This window comes from Cyanistes caeruleus, chromosome 3, assembly GCF_971803275.1.
Source record: "Cyanistes caeruleus chromosome 3, bCyaCae1.hap1.1, whole genome shotgun sequence".
Taxonomy (NCBI): domain Eukaryota; kingdom Metazoa; phylum Chordata; class Aves; order Passeriformes; family Paridae; genus Cyanistes; species Cyanistes caeruleus.
The window spans coordinates 4,757,836-4,777,290 of NC_141703.1; the positions used below are offsets into that span (position 1 = coordinate 4,757,836).

General features: G+C 45.5%; 2 protein-coding genes across 19 annotated transcripts in view; both read right to left on the minus strand.

Annotated features, from left to right (window-relative positions):
• PRDM15 (PR/SET domain 15) overlaps positions 1-10,309 on the minus strand; it is a 32,653-nt gene extending 22,344 nt beyond the window's left edge. For 4 of the 18 annotated variants that reach the window (XM_086879538.1, XM_086879536.1, XM_086879532.1 and 1 more), the window contains exons 1-4: positions 10,136-10,216; positions 6,361-6,407; positions 3,078-3,171; positions 668-821 (exon numbers count right to left, since the gene is read on the minus strand). In XM_086879538.1, coding sequence (XP_086735664.1) covers positions 668-821; positions 3,078-3,171; positions 6,361-6,397 — 285 coding nt within the window. In that variant the 5' untranslated portion in view covers positions 6,398-6,407; positions 10,136-10,216. Of the gene's footprint in view, positions 1-667; positions 822-3,077; positions 3,172-6,360; positions 6,408-10,135 lie in introns of all 18 variants that reach the window. The other 14 variants (XM_086879544.1, XM_086879543.1, XM_086879541.1 and 11 more) reach the window with 11 other exon arrangements.
• Positions 10,310-13,731: 3,422 nt separating this feature from the next.
• The window catches only part of C2CD2 (C2 calcium dependent domain containing 2), a 37,070-nt gene continuing 31,346 nt past the window's right edge, over positions 13,732-19,455 (minus strand). Inside the window, exon 14 of the mRNA XM_086879561.1 lies at positions 13,732-19,392. Within this exon, the coding sequence (XP_086735687.1) occupies positions 19,166-19,392 (227 nt within the window). The 3' untranslated portion in view covers positions 13,732-19,165. The remainder of the gene's footprint in view (positions 19,393-19,455) is intronic.

Sequence of the window (19,455 nt, forward strand, 5' to 3'; positions counted from 1 at the left end):
AGTTAAGGGAAAAAAAAATTATTTTTTTCTTTTTCAGTGGTTTCTTTTCAATGGACATCAGGGACGAAGCAAGCCTCAAGTCTTGCATCCTTCACTTAGTCACACCTTCAGATGAGACAGACAACCAAAAGCAAGATGGGAACAAACTGAACAAAATCATCCCAAGAATTCTTGCTGTAGCCACTATTTTTTTCCCAAAAAATTAGTGCATACATAAGTGGAAGGGTATCCAAACAGCCATCAGCCAAAAGCACATTTCTAAAACTTTACTTCTGAGTTAGGTATTAGTGGAAACAAAGACTGTATTCCATTCTTAATGTGGCATTTCTCCTACCAAAACTTGTCAAGAGAGGAATAAAACAACTGCAAGACAGGGAAAAAAACCCACTTATTCTGCATGTTCCATAAACCTAATGCATATATGGCTCATTAGGGAAATTCAATCAAATTGAAGAGACTCATTAAAATAACTGAGCTTCTAGTTTGGTTCTGCTGTTCCTTGCCCAGAGAATGTTTGTTTAGCTCATCTCTTACAGGGCACACCTAAAAGATATTCCAAATAATCCCCCTTCACGTATCTTTGTTTCCATAGTGTTAGACAGCACTAATTCATCCCAGGGAAAACTGACTCCTTCCTATTTATTGCTTTACAAATTCTGTGTTTTACCTTCAGGGGAAAAATTGATTCTTTCTCCAGCTTGAGAACTCTCTTGGATTCAAAGGGGCCAAATTGGGTACGTTTCACCAGCTGAGTCAGAGCAAACACACCCTCAGTCCCATCCTCCAGTTGTCTTATCTCCAAATTAGAAGGCAGAGATGATCTAAAAATTTTAAGAGAGAATTGAGAAAAAATAAACAAATCACAGAACTAATTAGGTTGGAAAAGACTTCCAAGACCATCAAGTTCAACCTTTGGCTGAACACCACCTCGTCCAGTAATCATTATGCACTGCAGGAGCCCATGGAAGAAAGAAGTCAGCATTAAACACAAGTGTTTCTGTGCTCCCAGCCTCTCTCTTTTCCCAAACAAGTTTCATGAAGAAGAACCACATGTAGTAAATACTGTTACTAAATACAATACACAGAGAACATCTTCCCAAAAATTTACATGACTGACCCCACCGTATTGGTTTTACAGACCAAATGCAATTCTGGTTTTTTAGGTCTGTGCTAATAGATGAAAAATATAAAATATTTTAAAAATAAATATAATATATTATATTATATATTATATTATATTATAAAATATTTTAAAAATAAATAAATATAAATATAAAAATAGTCAGACAGGCTACTGACTATCCTGTAGAGGTTGACAGTGGCAGAACTGCTTTACTGCCTAGATAAAGAGAAATACAAAAAACTGGCAATCACAGTGATAGCAAAATAAAAATACTTTATTGTTTGAAATATATAATAAGCAGCATTAGAGAAGTTCAGGAGATGTTTCCCAACACTTCTAACTATAAAGCATCCATTTTATCTTTTCAGTAAGACAGAGGGAACAACAAACATGGTTAAGCAAGCAGACTGTTTTTAAAAGATTCATATCCAGCTTGTGGTTAAACTTGCCCTCAGCCTCAGATAACTCACTTTCAGCTACTGTTCCCCACATTATAAAGGCTGCAACTAAATTTCTTCTTTTCTTTTCTTACCTGATTTCAGCTGAAAACTCTTCAGGAGAATAAATACATTTATCTGTAAAGAAGTCAATTTTAAGCTCTGCTTTAAAGTCTATGGTCCAGCAGCCCACACTTCCACTAGGGAAAACTTAGCATTTGCATATTAAAAGGAGACTGAAAACCAGTGCATGCACCATATTTGCAAACATTCCCAGCTGGAACATCTGGACCTTAAAGTGTAAGTTAAAAAAATAGAAAAAAGGTAGGAAATAGTAGTTTGTCATTAAATGTGTGCAGTACAAACTAGAGACTTACTGTACTGCCCATTTTTTATTTACAGTAAAAGCACCTCCCTCACCAGCTTTAATAATTATTTTTAAATTTTTAAATTACCCTCAAACACCTGTAGTGTCAGAGCTGTTAACCATTAACAGCTGCTGGAGGGGATCATCCAGGGCAGGTGTCCAGGCACAGGAAGGCAGTGGAACTGCAGGGAAATTCCTTTTCTGGGAAGGCCCAGAAAGGGAAGCAGGGACACTCCTACACAGGTGCAGCCACTGTACTCATGGGACACCAAGAGCACCCTGCCCTGGCCAAGGGGCTGTGGCACCCACGTGGCAGATCCAGCACATCAGCATTTGTTACAAAATGATGCTGGGAATACACAGCATGGCCTACACAGCCAGGATGTGCCAGACTTGCTGCCCACGTGCCTGTGACTTCCCAAGAAGAAATATAGAAGGCCTGCACACATTATGTAACATATGAAGGCATCTGAACACTTCTCTTTTTGGATCTGTACTACACAATGGTTGGTTCTTTTCCTTAGCCTTACATTCTACACCTTAATATGAATTTTGCTGACAGTGCCTGATTGTCTTTCCCTGTAAAAATCATTAGTCAGTGTTGTTTTCTCCCAACTAGATTGAATCTATTTGTTTCTTTTGGCAAACATGAGTGTTTCTGCTGCACTGTCACAGATTTGCTGACAGAACTATTACCCCTAATCGTTTACAAAGACCCACAATAATGAGAACAACTTGTTTTGCCTCTAAGTGGAGGAATGACAGAGTTCATACACATGAATGAGAAATCCTCACACACTTCTCTGAAATGAATCCGATGTATCTAAGGGGGATAAAATTGGCAGGTACTCAACCACGACAGAAGTCATCACCCCATCTGGTACCACCTGACTTCTTGCCAGAAACCTCAGCAAAGAAAACTAGTCCTGATGAGCAGCAAGTTATTTTTTTTGGCTTCAATTCAGCGCAGCACTTAAGTGTGTGCATCAATTTTTCTATTTAATCAAGGCCATGTGCTTTCCATAGATTTCTGTCATCCTCTGGGACTTCAGTTTCCAGCTTTCAGTGTGACATCCACTGAACAGCAAATATGCTTTAAAGGACTAGCATGGGCGTTGGGTTAGTCAGGATTAACACAAACATTTCTTACCTTGCCCTGCTCAATACAAAGGAGTCTTTGACTGTCACCACTGGGCCCAGCTCAGGACACTCTGAATCATGGTACTGCCCACAGTCCTCGCACCCTGCAAGGAACCAGAAAGAAGAGGTTGGTGGAAAACACTTCTGTAAGATAGTTTCCTCCCTCTTTCAAGAGAAAACCAGATACAAAATCCAAAATGCAAAATACATAGGTAGAGGGGCAGGTGTTTATTTATATTGCTTGAAAGAACATGAATAATTGAACACCGAGTTGATAGCTAGCACCTGCGTAGGTGAGATAACACACACTGTGATCAGTACCATCAGAGGACAATTGTATAAATTCTCTCTCAAAGAAAATAAATGCCTTACACCCACAGTAAATATTCTGCTTGAAGATAGCATTATTCTTCAGATAAAGTGCTGCAACACATAGCAGCTAAAGAAAACCACATCACTGCCTTCCCCAGGAACTGGGCTGTTATGAACAGCTTGGGAATTGTGGTGCTTCCAGTGACAGGAGGCACAAACCCAGAACCAGCAGCAGAACTGGCACAGGGCTCAGCAGGGCACCAGCATGTCCTGGGAGCCCAGATCTGCCTGGCCACACACACTTCTTACCCACAGGGCAGGACAGAGAGCTCCCAGGTACCTCCTGCTGCCCTTCCAGACAAGTCAGCTGCCTGCACAACACACACTGGCCAACTAATTCACTGTCAGCTTAGCTAAATTAACTTTTAGTTTAAGTGGCTGTAAATTACCCAGAACTGAGTGGTTCCTAAGAAACAATTTTCAGACAAGGATAATTTGAGGCTTTCTAAAATAAGCAAACTTAACAGGATTCCAAATGCTTATACAGTGCTTCACTGTGAAAAAAATAGCTGTCAAACTGCCCTGCCTGGTCAGCTGCTGACACAGCTTCAGGAGAGATCATCACACAGGGGTTATATTGCTGTGGGGCCTTTTACATCTGAGCTCCAAACTTACAACTGCAACTCAGACACCCCAGAAAGTGTAAAGTAGAGGGTTGTTAAACCTTTTGTTTGGGGAAGACATGACAAATGCCACGTCATTCCAAGGTATATCCCCTCTGGCAAAGCTACTCTGTGCTCCTAACTAGAAGCCTCTCTCCCCACCAGGTTTTCGTCCCAGTGAACAAAAGGACTTCTAAAACAAGGGATTTCAAACTGCTTCACATTTCTTCTGGCAACAAAACCAGCTTAGCAGTGAAAAAATACATTTATTTGACAAACAGCATTTCTGGCTGGTGCAACCCCCAAGCCTGGTCACTGCCTCCTGTCGAGCTGTTTTTGCTGGTTTATGGTGAGCCAAGGAATGAAACAACCAGCTCTTCACATGATTTTTCAGCAGAAGGGATTTCCCAGCCTGGCTTGCTGTACAACACCACAGAGTTATTGTACCAGAGGAAAAGATTGATGGCCAAGTGCTACTCACAGAGCACCAGCACCAAAGCTCAGCCTACAGCTGTCCTGTTCACTGTTCCACCATTCCCCTGTTGCTCCAGGTGTGCCTGTAGCCCAGGCTGGCTTTAGTATTACTGAAATAATCTGGGCTAAAAGCAGATTTCCCAAACCAGAGGGTGATGGAGCCACAGAGGAATGTGTAAAACTGACTGCTGAAAAGAAATGGACTGTCATCCACAAAGGGCTGTCATAGGCAAGAGGACAGGAAGGAACAGCCTGAGTAACAGCTTCTCCAACAGGTTTTGTTGTCCAAAGGAAAATGCACTTTGTCATTTTCCTTATCCCTTGACTGGATCAAGGTACTCCTCACTTCTGCAAAGATAAGACTCTGAAAGGTGCAGACAGCACTGCCCACAACTAGAGGCAGGAACAAGCCACACATTCCTCTCACTCCTTTGCAGGGGAACATGACAATGACATTGTGTGGCACAGCTCAATATCCAAGGAATGCCCTACTGCAGCCATCCCCAAAGCTGTTACACTTGCCAATTGTGACACTTTCAAGAGAGAAACACAGGAGAAACACAAAAACAAGCATGGGAATAACCATAAAATACCCTAGGGAGACTATATTCACACACTTAATAAAAAAAAAATAAAAAAAATCAAAAATTCTCTTGTCTATGAAATATATATTCAAGGATGTTTATTATTGGAAGTGCAGTGTGTCATTTATAGCAGCTCACTTTTTTGGAACATAAGCAGTCCCCATATCCCATGGGAAAAACTAATTGCAGAGAGCACAAGAAAAAACTCAAGATATTCAGTGACCACAACCCCCACTGGAAGGGAGAAAATCATGTTGCTTTACACCTTCTATCTAATTAGGAGTGGCATCACATTCCCATTCTTTTCCACCAGAATCTTTTTATGAAGGGGAAAATAAGGTAACCACTCTTGGTATCTGCATCTCAGTAAAAATGCAAACTGTCAACACTATTTTTGAAGGAATCGGGTAGAAGGAGAAAATTAAACTTTCTGATAGCTGCCATAAATGCAGCTGTGGAACTATCACAGGTAAAATACTGTGGATCCAAAAACCAAGGATGTGCTCCATTCTGCTCCACCCTGTCTGGATCCACAATATCTGGGCCCTCTCTGCTCACACCAGGACCATACATCCCTTAACTCTTTTCCAGTGACACCAGGTCCTGCATGTCCAGGCTGGAGACAAAAGAGAGGATTAATGTGAGACCCAAGCCTGCCAGCCAAGCCCCAGCAAGGGTGGGACACTGCCCAGCCTGGGCACAGCCCTGCTGCAGCCTCTCCTCACCACCACCAAGCAGGAGCCCGGTGCAGAGCCCAGCCTGGCACTCAGGGTTACACACAGGGCACAGCAAGAAGCACAGTGAATGCCACAAGTGACACCTGCCAGGGCAGCTGGTGCATCCTAAACTAGGCTTGTTCTGAAAGAATTATGAGTCTGCCTGCCCCTGCTGTGGAGGTGCAGATCCCCAAGTCAGGCCAGAGGTCAGAGTTATCCCCAGACACTCCTGGCTGCTAGAGCTGGCTGTATAAACAAAGGGCTTACATGAGTGTTAGACCTTCAATCTCACTCACTTCAGCCATGAAAAAGCTGTGCTGCTAACTCACATTCAGAGGTTTCATTGTGTGTTTGCCAACAGTGTCAGAAAGTGTATGCTTAAATTACACAGCCTCCTCTCTATCTATCCATTAGCTGTTTGAGCCTCCTTTACATAAAGCAATTTTTCTAAATAAAATCTTAAGTCTGGTTTAGGCTTTAATTTCAAGCATTCTGAGTAGACAAGTCACACACAGTGGGAGTTAGATCCTTTTCCTAATACTTACAGATAAACACAATCTCCTCGGTGCCATCTTCAGCCATTTTCTTAGACCTGCCAAAATACAAAAGACAAAGTTAGTTCTGAATTGACTTTTACTTTCTGTCTCATACAAACATCCCTTTGTGAAGTAATGATGCTGACTGACCCAGAGTCCACCCAAACACATTAATGTCCCTGCAGGAGTATCAATGGAAAATTAAAGAAATTAAAGTTGCTATAAAGCCTCAGAGACTGCTGTATTATTACACGTGTTGCAGACATCACTACCAAGGAAGCCTCAGTGTCTGTGGGTTCTTAGACACTTCTCTGTGAGGAAATGCTGTCTCCTGCTGTTCCCCATCACTGACAAAGTTCCAGCCATCCCTACTAAAAAGCTCCTGTGGAGCCTCAGAACATGCAGGACCAGAGGACAATTCAGGTCAGCAGCAACCACAGCAGGAAGGAGGCCCAGTGCAACATTTTATTGAACTGTATCTTTTCCAGAGCTAAAGGTATAATGTGGTACTGAGCACCAGAAAATCTGGGGAAATAAAATCCTGCCTCTGTCACTGGCCTTCCATGAAATGGTAACTGACCAATTTGATTTCACAGTTAAATAAGGTTAATCTATATTCACTTCATTAGTGTCAGTCTGTATTAAAAACTTGCATGAACGCTATTTGCCCTCAACAATTAAATTATGGTTGGCAAAAAGTCTGATTAAGTATGGCTAAGCCCACAACACAAGCACGACGTACAAGTTTTTCTAGGTTTTTCTAGGTTTTTCCCTTTTCTATCCAAAAAAGGGTCTCCTCCTCAAATAAGCAATTTTCCCAATGCCCCAGAAGAGAAGCAAAGCAACCCAAAGATCATGACCCAAGTCTGAGAGAGGTGAGGCTGCAAAACAGCAAGTGTATTGGCCAAGCAGAGGACAGGAAGGACTAAGAGCCTGAATCTGTGAGAGGGAGAGGAAACATGACACACTAAACTCGTAGAGCCCTGTTTGAAAATAGATAAAGCATTTGCTACTACAGCAACAAAAGCCAAGCCAGAAATGTGGGAGCACAGCCACTACTCAGGATCAGGACTCTTCAAACACTGCCCTTCCCAACTCCACCTGTCAGCAGCAGGATCCCTCCCTAATATTGCGCCAAGGGACAAACATTCCCCATCCGTGGCACAAGCTGAGCCTTTCTTGGCTGCAGCTTTTGGAGACTAAGCTCAAATAACAGAACAAAAAAGCTCTTTTTTTGGGTTTTTTTGTCTTTTTTTTCTCAGAACAAAAAAAAATTTATATGAAAGTCCAATGCTGAGCACAAACAGCAATTCAGGAAATTTCCTCAAAAGCAACAGGTATTTAGGGGAGTCCAGGCACAACACTGCAAAACAAGTGGCCTAAGTTGGTGGCAAAAATGGTTTGGTTTGCCTTTTAACCAACACTTTTTTGGGATGCTTTGCACTATTTCGAGAGGGGTATGCCCAGCTATTTTTAGATAGTTTGTGTCCTGACAAGACTTTAATCCTAAATACTGCTGAATTAACAAATAACGGCCTTGGTCAATGGTTCAGGGGCGCAGTGCAACCACACCACCAAAGGCATTCACCCTCCAGGACGCTGCTGTGTCGCATCCTTGGCAAACAGCAGACTGGGGACAAGTGACATTACAGGAGCAGCAGCTCCGTGTCAGATGAGAATAGCAACAAAGGGGCGGAGAAATCATCAGCGTTCCTCAAGGTGATGGGGAGGAAGCGTGAAGAGCCCTCACAGGTGCCTCTCACAGCAGCCTCAGCGATCTGCATTAGCGCAGTTCCCGTCTCTGCAGCAAGGACTTTCCGTGTTCTGCACATCACAGCACTCCTGCTCCATCGGCACCCCTCGCTCCCAAACAAACAACCGGCACCTGCTTTACAATTCTGATTTACACCCTCCTCACCCATGCACTTTAAAAACTCCTCCTCCCTGATCTCAGCTGCACATCCCAGGAGTTTGTGAAATAAACGACACCATGCCACCCGCTCCAGCTGGTAAACAGAGTCACGATGTGCCACTCACATGATGGCACTGAAGACAGGCTTCAGAATTGTTTTTGCCCTCATCTGCCGTTGCTATGGGCCACGTCTGAATTTTTTTTTTTCCTTTTCAAACATTTGTAACAGAAAAATACTTCATATAGTCAACTCATCCCACTGCTCCTAATTCTGTTCTTGTCTTGCAGGGATAATCAAAGCTTCCAGGTATTTTTTTCCATAAAACAGTGAGTAATCATTAGCGGTCAATAATCAGAAGAAAAGCCACACAGAGGAAATTAGACCAGGTACAAAGCCTAATTCTGATGGCAGTAAAAGAGCATAAATCATTTTTTGGCTTGTATAATTAGATGGGTGATTTTTTTGCCCAAGTGTAGAGCCACACAAAAATTCCAGCTACAACACAGGCCTCTGAGCATATCTGGAACTTGAGGGAACCCAAATGATGACACTGAGGAGCTGCAGCATCACAGGTACCTGCCTGCAGCCCATGATGTGCAAAGATACTGTCAGGGAACCACGTGAGCTGTAAAAATTTAAGAACAGATGTAAAATCACATTTTCCCCTTATAAACTTCTGATGAAAAAAATCAGGCTCAAGTGCTAAGCTGAGCCATTTTGATCTTGCTAATGGGTTTTTTAAAAAGTAGGTCAGAAAAATTAAAAGAATGCCTGGAAATCTGCACTCGAACTTAATGATCAACAAGGCAGAATTAAAGTTACCCTTTCTTCAATCTGAGAATGGGTTTCTATGAGTGTGAATAACTTGAGAACACAAGCAGATGGGTGCTGCACATATGTATGTGGAAGGATACGCTAAAAACCCAGTTTTCCTCATGATGTAGTAGAACTTGTTCATGCTACCACTCAAAAGAATTGCAGAACAAACTACGGTGAGGCCTCATATTTCTTTAAAAAAGAAGGCTATTCTATCAATTATTTTTGAGGAGGGAGACGATTTCTAGGCCAGTCAGGGGGGCATGGGGTAACCCAGCAGCTGGCGGGGTCTGTGCCACCTGCCCTTCCCAGCACTTCCCGCGACCGCCTGAATAAACTACACGCAAAGTTTAATGGCCCTGAGCAGAAAACGAGAGTACTGCAGAAAATTTCACGTGTGCGAAGCCCCGCAGACCGCGGCTCTCCTCCTTTTGTCTCCTCGGGCGCCCACCGCACGCTCTCCCAGGGCACACGCCGGGGCAGGGCGGCATCCCCACACCTCCCTCCTCCTCCTCCTCCCTTCTCCATCACGCCCTCGCACCTGGGAGCTCCCACCCCCCTCCATCCCCAACCCCCTGCGGCCAAGCCCAGGCGCTCCCCGCTCCCGGCCCCGCATCCCCGTGGCCACGACGGCTCCGAGCCCTGCCCGGCCGAGCCCTGCCCGGCCGAGCCCGCGGGGATCGCCCCGCGCCCGCCCCTCAGGGACCGCGCCGCCGCCGCCCGGAGCCCGTCGGGGCCCGGGATCCGGGAGCGGCTCCGCCGGGTTTTGCCTCGGACCAGCCTCGCCCCCTTCGCTACCGCCCTCCCGGGCGCTGTAACAAAGAACAGGCGGCCTGGAGGAGGCGGCGGCGGCGGAGGAGGAGGAGGAGGAGGCGGCGGGGCCGCAGCCGCCGCCCCGGGAGCGCTCGGAGCGGCCGCCGCGCCCGCCCCGGCCCCGCCGCGCGTCCCGGGGAGCGGCGGAGGGAGCCGCGGCGGGGCGGGCGCGGGGGGTCCCGGGAGGGGGTGGCGGGGAGGGCGCGAGGTGCGGCGGGAGGAGCGCGGGGAGCCGGCGTTACCTGCCCTGGGAATGGCCAGACCCGGATCGGATCCGCGCTCCGGGTTCCGATCCGCTCCGGAAACCACGCGCCAGCGGAAGCCGGCGCGGGCGGGCGCGGAGCAGGGCGGGAAGTGTAGTGCGGCGGGGCCGGCCCCGGCCCTGACCCCCGCCGCGTCCCCGCCTCACAGCCCCGCCGCCCGGGGTGCCGCCACCCGGCTCCCCTCACGGGCGGGCCCCACGCCTGAGCCCCCGGAGGCCCCGGGCCGGGCTGGAGGCGGGCGGTGGCCGCGCTGAAGGTGGCCGAGCACCCGCGTGGCTCCCGCCGGGTTTCCCGTCTGCTCCCGGGCAGTGCCGGCCGCGGGGGAGGCGGCCCGGAGCGAGCTGGCGCAAGGGTTGGCAGAAACAGTCACAGGGTGGGTTAAGTTGGAAAAGACCTCCAGGATCATCCAGTCCAAGCTGTGAGCCAGCAGCACCTTGTCCATCAGACCGCGGCACTGAGTGCGTGCCACGTCCAGTGTTTCCTGAAACACACCCAGGCTCCAGGTGTGGACTCCACCACGTCCCTGAGCAGCCCGTTCCAATGTTTAATCACATCACTGAAGAAATTCTTCCTAATGTCCGACCTGGCCCCCACCCTGGCGCGGCTTAGGTCATTTCCCCTCGCTCTGTCCCTGGTTCCCTGGGAGCAGAGCCCGATCCCCACCCGGCTGTGCCCTCCTGTCTGGGAGTTGTAGGGAGCAGGAAGATCGCCCCCGAGCTTCCTTTGCTGCAGGCTGAACACCCCCAGCTCCCTCAGGCGCTCCTCAGAGGTCTTCTGCTCCAGATCCTTCCCCAGCTGTGTTGCCTTTCTCTGGACAAAAGCCACATCAGGCACTCAGTGATCTGTTGGCCCAAGCCCTGGCCATGTACACAAGCACCTGAGCCTCCTTATCCAAGCCAAACTGAGGCTCAGAGCTCCAGGATGAGAGGACATTGTCTCAAGTTGCACCAGGAGAGGTTCAGGTTGGACACTAGGAGGAATTTCTTCACATAAAGGTGATTAGACATCGGCAGGGGCTGCCCAGGGAGGTGTTGGAATGTCCATCCCCGGAGGTGTCCAATGCCTGGACGTGGCACTCAGTGCTCTGGGCTGGGTGACAAGGTGGGGATTGGGCAAGGGTTGGATTCAATCACCTTGGAGGTCATTTCCAACCTAAATGATTCTATGGTTCCTAAATCTCACATTCTGGCATTACCAGGATCTGTCAGCACCCAGCCCTGCTGTGCCAGCCAGCACAAATAATTTAGAGGGGGTTAAATCTTCAGGTTATTCCACCACTGCAGGTAGTGACCAGGGTAAGAAGCACACAGGCTTTTTGTATTCAAGCAAGATGCCCCAATATTTTCCTCTGCTGAGAAGTGTTGCCCGCAGTGGAGTCCCCCCAAAGCCTTATGCAGTGTTCCCTGCCACCACGGTGTGACAGGTCAGCCTTCACAGGCAGAACACCCCTGGACATCAAAAGGTGGTGGGAAGCTGGCACCAGCTCTGTTTTCCCCAGGGAATGTGCTCCTCTCACATCTGGCTACATCTTTAACAGCTGGACACAGCCAGGGCCTTTCTCAGTTGCCACCCATCCCACAAAGCCAAGTACCAGTTTCAAAAGAGACGCATAGAGAGCATTCTGAGCATGGGTCAGGCTGGAAGGGACCACAGTGTGTCACCAGGTCACATCTCCCTGCTCCAGCAAGGCCATCCCAGAGCACACACGGCACAGGGTTGTGTCCAGATGGTTCTGGGGTAACTCCAGCAAGGGAGACACCACAGCCTCTCTGGACAATCTGTTCAGGGCTTGGTCACTGCACAGGGAAGTTCTGCCTCATGTTCAGGTGGAACTCCTGTGCATCAGTTTCTGCCTGTTCCTCTCACCCCGTGGCAGAGCCTGGAGCCATCCTCAGGGCATTCCCCCTTTAGCTATTTATAGCTAATTTATAAATAAATTTATATTAATGAGGTCCCCTCTCAGGTGTCTCTTCTTTAGACGGAACAGCCCCAGCTCCCTCAGCCTTTCCTCATAGCAGAGATGCTCCAGGCCCTTATTTTGTCACCCTCTGCTGGCCCTGCTCCTGTCCCTGCTGTGCAGAGGATCCAAGGCTGGACACAGCACCCCAGAGGTGCCTCCAGGGCTGGGCATAGGCACAGGATCCTCTCCCTGACCTGCCAAAAATGCTCATCACGATGCCCCCCAGGGCACCACGGCCATCCTGTGACTCGTCAGGTGCTTGGGGATACTGAAACAAGGCAGCATTTGAATTTTCAAAATATTGTACTTGGCAAAACAGTGTTAATTTCAGGATTAACAGAACCATTTCTTCTTTCAAAATGACTCACCAGTTTTAAATTACTACAGGAGTAGTAGCTGGAGTTTTTTTAAGCATCTAACTGCATGTACAAATCATTTGCTTTTTCAAGGACTGAAGCTGACTGGTAGTTTTTGTACAGTCTGCTTTTAGTTATTTTCCCTTTATATCTCACATGTGCACTCTCACATGGATTTCTGCCTGGTTTTCACCAGCATCCAGCACACCAGAGTTGTTTATCCTACTTGCAGTGCATTCACTTTTTCAAAATAAGTATAAATTAATTCAGTATAGTTATCTGTACATTTACAATGCATGTGAATCTGGATCCTGCAGCTCCAAAATGATTTTTTTCAGCATTAACCTCAGCCTGTGAAATTGCACCTTATGCCAGGCTCACCTGGGTAGAGAGGTGAAAAATTGAAGATCCTTTATATTTATTGTTTAAGAATGATGAACTGGAGGGAAGAGTTTGGTGCCACACTTGGAGCTACATCCATTCCTGCTCTCCCTCTGACAGGTCTTGTCACTTTTGCTAATGCACAGGACTGGCATCATACAAGGTAAAAAAACTCACCACAGATTGGAGCAGGGAGGAAAAGGATAAAGGTTTGTTAATAAGAGACTATCAGGAAATTTGAGCTAAGCACTTAAATAATATTAAGTGAACAGGCATGTAAATATGGGCAATAACTCCCAGTAAGGGAATGTAACATTTCCTTGTAAAAGAGGGTACAGCCCTCAGTTTTGGCAGGAAAATAGAAACATTATTGTGGCTATTTTCACATGAATGCCTTTTATTTATTTTGTTGGGTGTTTTGTTGTGGTGGTTTTAGTGTTGGGGTTTTTTCCCCTCAGTCTGGTAGGGCTTTGTGGCAGAACTGATTTATAACATAACCCTTTCAATAAAATCACAACAGAACCTAATTCCCAGGCTGTGTTCCTTCTAGTACTGGTGTCTTCCCTATAGGATCCAGGCCCTAACATTCTTCTCCCTTTGCCCCCTAATTCAGGATATTATGACATAACTGAGAGAAAAAAAATACTGAGTAACCACAGTGAGCCCCACAATTCCTTCTGGCACTAGATTTCCTACCCAATCTGTGTTTCAGGTGATTTCTCAAGCAACAAGGGGCTGCCTGATAGGCTGGGGTTATCAGGAAAGAACTCTGCCCCTGAACAAACACGTAAATGGTCTGTGTTAAGCAACAGGTCAAATTAGTGAAGGAGAGTAGAAAACCATCTGTTACACCCGGGTATGTAGGACAGCACACCACACAGAGACAATTGGCTTTTATTGTATGTACAGCAGGAGTTACTTCTTTAAAAAAATCCTCTTAGGTTTTTGTAGTGATATAATAAATCTGTACATCATAGATACCATAATTGCACCAACTTGAGTTTATGTGTGCACAGGAAGAAAAACACACCACAGAAGAAGTGACTATGACAGTTGATGCTAGGAAAAAAAAAAAAAAAAAAAAAAGAAAAAAGTTTTACCCCACTTGGAATAATACAGAGCATAATACATCATTGGGAAATACAGAGTTATAGTACTGGAAAGACCTCAGATCATCCTTCCCAGCTATTTTCACACCATGCCAGCACCTTGCATAGTAGCAGTTTGGATATCCTGAGTGAAGTGGTATTATTCACCCTTAACTTAAAGTAATCACCCTTGTTATATAATTAATCTGGAGTTGTTTGTCACCAAGGCTGAGGCTTAGCAATGTGCAGAAGCATATGCTGACTTTAAACACATGAATAAATCCACTTAAGTCCTGTGGAGGTCAGAGCATGAGGTCAGCTGTTCCCACTCACAACAGGAATGTCTTAGCCTGGAGCTATGGCACAGTTAATTCTATAAGCACTTGTCTCAAACCTCAGCTCTCCAAACCAAAGCCTGCAATAAACTCAACTGAAAAATCCAGGCAGCTCTCACCATGCTCTGTGTAACACCCAGAGCTCCCAGACCTAAAAAAGGTGTTAAAACAAGAGCAAGATTCTTATTTTGCTTCCCCATCCACATTTGGTAGCATTTAATGCTTTCAACTTTGTTTTTTTCCCTATGATGTTTTGCACATCATAGGAACACCAGAACTCTGCAAGAAATAGCAGAAAAGTTTTCACTTGAAAAACACCTAGAACCAGCAAGGAGATGCAGTACCAGGATGTAAAATTCTGTAAAATTCCATTGATCCCTAAAACTGGTGTAATTGCCAGCCAATTTCATCAAAAAAGCAGCATTGTAAATCCAGTCCTCTCAAGAGCAAGACCATACAAGGTCTGTATGGCCTGGAGCCCCAACCTGTCTCCCAAAGAAAGAGCAGGGAAAAAGAAAATCTGTCAGAAAGCATAAGAATAAAACCCAGTATTTAAGCCTGCACAGTGTATGAGCTGTCCAGTAAGTCAAAGAAGTCTGGCAAAGGTATTTCACTTTCAAAATGAACTTTTTTCCACCCTGGCATTCCTTCTGCCTTGGATTCCCAAGTTTCATATATGGTTAGGAGTGAAATGACTCTAATATTCTACCTGGGGCAAGTAGGATATGAAATACCAATGACCTAGGGATAAAGTCTTCCCCTCCTCTTTAGAGTGACTTTGAAAGGGATCTCAATCACTTTAAGAAAGTTACTTAGCTTGTATTCCCATTAGAGGTATTAGGTAGTTTTATTGCTTTCATCTACAAAGAGCAGTGTAATTCTTGTACTATTTACTCAGTCAAAATTCACACTAAAGCTAAGACAAATCTTGGTGAGGATAGGGCTTGTCTCCTTTGAGGCAAATTTAAAGTTTAAATACCATAAAGCAAAACAAACTACAAACACAAATTAAGCAGTTGCAGGTATGGGCAGAAAAAATCTTTAGAAAATAAAACAAGCCTTCATCTCTTAGTCCTCATGAAATAAATACCATGCTTTCTTTGCTGTACAGAACACCCAGAAACACAAATGTGTGAGAAAAGGGACAGAAGGAATGAATATTTCACAGGTTGTTACCAATATACTGTCCTGATGCCATTAAATTGCAAGGCAGTAAACAAGAAGTTTTCAGTGTAATAATACCATGTAAAAATTTTATCTACTGTTCTAGTGGGTTGTTACTCAATTCTTTATAATTTTAATAACTAGACATTTGAACAGTGGATCAAATTACAAAACACAGAAGGTGATTCCCTCTGGCATCCTTCACAAAAACTGCAGTATGATGTTATTTGTGCCAGTAAACAAATCCAGTCTTTCTGACCCAAAACTGCAGTGTGGATCCTGCAAGTTGTGAGGATCATACCGACCCAAATACACAAAAAATGTACATCCTCAGATCTTAAATGACAACCTAAGGAGGGGATGGGATTCATTACTGTGGGTCTTGGGGGTTGTCACAACTGAACAGCACAATTTCTGTTTAGTGCCTTAGCTTGTTCTTACAGCAGGACATAAATTATTTGCAGAGTAAGAAGAGGTGAGGAACACAGCCGCCAGATACAGAGATCCAACATCAAACCAAACAATGTTTATTTTCCTGAGGAGTGAAGGCAAATAAAAAAACAAATTCCCTTTTTACACCAAACGCCTTGCTCTCCTCATCTGAAGAATTCCTTCTCAACACGTGAGCCCAAACCTTCACACAGTTTGCAGTGAAGAATGTTCTTCATTCCCACCATCAAGACAAGCATTCAAGTGATCATCAAGACCTTAAGATGAACCACTTTTTTCATGTGTATCCATTCTCTGAGGTAAGTTACAAGCAAATCCTAGTGCTGTATCCTGCAAGTTACTCAGTGTTGTTTCACCCTGTTCTATAGTACATGCTAAAGCTTCTGTAAATTAAAATCCCAGCTCAGTAATTTATAAAGATTTCAAATAATGTTATGTGCTGCCTCTACATTCCCAATTCCACAGCTCTTTGTTTTTTGTGTATGGATGTGCTACCCATGGAGCTCAATTTCATTCAGATTTCTTGAATTTGCAGTTTTATCCTTCAGCAACAAAGACTGAGCATTTAAAAATGGCAGGGACTTGGCCCCCACCCTGCCCCATAACACAGGGATTTCCTGGTAAAATCAAGAGAAAAAGTGTCTCTTGAGGGAACTTGGCATCAGGGGTTTTAATCATGGGCTCACATCATCAACCACTGTAGAACAAATGAAGAAACAAAATTTCTACTTTGTTTTCAATTAGAAATAAACAAAACTGTTCAGGTACATTCAGGCTGGACAAACCTGTATTACTGAACTGGGATTTCCAAGCACAATACAGCTCCAGAAGATTCATTTGTACCCAATTTTCAAAATACAGAACATTAAAATGCCTTCAAGTGTTTTCATAACAAGCAGCATGCTTAAACGTACAACTATTTGATAGTCTGGTCTACTGTACTACCACAGTGATCTTAGGAGGTTACACATAAACAGTATTTATAAATAGTTAAAATATATTGACAGTTCAGTTCTAATATTTTCTTGGTAAAAAAGAAACCAAACCTCTCTACTTTGATATTACCAGAGAACCTTGAGTCTGTCAAAATTTGAAATTTGAAATGTGTTTCTAGTCTTCATTAACTTTCTATTTTTGATGAATGCATTAAGTTGAAAGCACAAATATCTGCCAAAGTGTTGGATAGCTTAAAGGGAGGAAAGGGGCCAGGGGAAAAATCACTGTTGGCAAAGTAGGCACAAGGTCTATCATCCATTCACTTCAGTAATTTAGTTGGAATGAATGGATGTTTTTCTTGGCTGAAGAGAACAGGCTTAGTCCTTTGTCCTCAGCAGGAATGTAGATGATGGAAAAGTACAGGTAAAGCATGAAAAATGGTACCTGTGAAATACTGACATTTTACTCTTCTTCATAGCCAAAATGAGAACTGTGCCTTTACTCCCATCAGTTTTTCATTTTAGACTAAAGGAGGCAGCTGAAATATTTAGCAAGGAAAGAAGGTTAAAAAAATTCATCTGACCAACCAACCACTCAGCACATGACAACACTGGTAGATCTAGAACCTGAACTAGGGGAATTAATATTTTTTCAAAAGCTTTCTTCACAACTGTGTATTTTAAGATCTCAGTAAGTGTTTGGCAAGTGAGACAAGCTTTCCAATGAAAAGCACTGTAGGGTTGACTATGCTCTATTCACCATTTACTGCTCTAGCTTTTCATTTGATATGATGGTTTATGTATTTGTCTAACAAGCACTTGAGAGAAGGAATTAGAGCCCCTAAGATGAGTTTTTGCATCAGCAATACAGCTTCTCACACAGGGAAGAAAAGCTACGTGTTAGATTTTGCAAATATGGTGTTTGCAAGTAGCTTCAAGTAGATTTTTAAAATAAAAAACCAAATTCTATTTTTTTAAGCATAACTCCTTTTAAGCAGAACATGAAACAATATGCTAGTATTGGTATTTGCATAATTTATTGATTTATGGCTAATGGCAAAGGCATCTCTCCACCTACAGGGGCTGAGCAGTGATTAAAGCAGGCTACAGTTGTTACAGTAGGATATCTGAGTCAGCATTTTCCTTCTGCTTCTGAACACTCACCCGCTTCCAAACTACAACACAAACTGGATCTGGGCCTCTTTTTCCCCCCTCCTTTCAGTCTGACTAGAAAAATCAGTTGCTAATGTTGCAGGCTGCAGTGAGGGAGCGCAGTGGGGTCTTCTCTCTCTGTAGAGGTTCAGTGGCATGAACTGGGTGTGATGTTTCAGTTCTGAGTTTCCTATTGATGTCAACCAGGTGGTCATGTTGTGGTCCTTCCTGCAGGATGGGTCAACCTGGAAGCCACAGTGTGTCCCTGGTGCCAGCTCCCTGCTCCAGCAGGGCCATCCCAGAGCAGCGGGCACAGGGCTGTGTCCAGAGGGCTCTGCAATATCCCCAGGAGGAGACTCCAGCCCCTCTCTGCTCTCTGCTCAGGGCTGGGCACTGCCCAGGGCACAAGTTGTGCCTCCTGTGCAGGGGGAATTGCTGGGCTCAGCCCCTGCCCGTGGCTCTGGTGCCATTGCTGGGCCTGGAGCAGAGCCTGGGCCTGCTCTGCCCCTCCTGCACCCAGGGACAGCCAGGGATGGACAGGGATGGACAGGGACAGCCAGGGATGGACAGGGATGGACAGGGATGGACAGGGATGGACAGGGACAGCCAGGGACGGACAGGGACAGCCAGGGATGGACAGGGACAGCCAGGGACACCCAGGGACAGCCAGGGCTGAGGCCCCTCTCAGCTGGGGCTCCTCTCCAGGCTGAGCAGCCCCAGCTCCCTCAGCCTTTCCTGGGCACGGAGATGCTCCAGGCCCTTCCTCAGCTCCAGGAGCTCCTGTCCCTGCTGTGCTGAGGAGCCAGGGCTGGACACAGCAGCCCAGAGGTGCCTCCAGGGCTGGGCACAGGGGCATTACCTGCTGGAAATTCACTTCCCAGTGCACCCCAGGACATCAGGTGCCTTCTTGGTCACCACCTGCACCATTCCCCATCCTCCCTCCTCTTCAACAAGAAACCACATGCTCCTCCAAAAGCTGTCAGGACACATTCGGCACTGCTCGTATTCAGAGGAGCGACTTCATCATCAGAAAGAAGAAGCGTTTTGGAAAAATAAACCAAAAAAAACCCACTGTTAATAGTGAACATCCTTTTATGCAAGTCATCAGCCATATTTGTATTCTCTAGTACTGCTCTGTAAACAAGTGCTCAGCTGGTGAGCAGGGATCCCATCGGAGGGGGTTTGGGTTTATAGGTACGGCTCTCCCGAGGCACCGTTCAGTTTGCTCTTGCTCTTGTTCCTGGAAAGGAGCTTCTTGCTCAGAATTCGTGAGAGTGTCCCCCCCTTCTTGCGGCTCTCCTCTGACAGAGGCTGCTGCAGGAACACCAGGTCATTGTGGGACTGGCTCATTCCCGGGTCCTTCTGGTGATGCTGCCGGCGGAAAAACAGCTTCGCGCTTTTCTTCAAAATCCCACCTGTGGAAGGAAAAGGTGCAGGACACTTTAGACAGAACAGGCTACTGTCCTCCTGAAACTCAG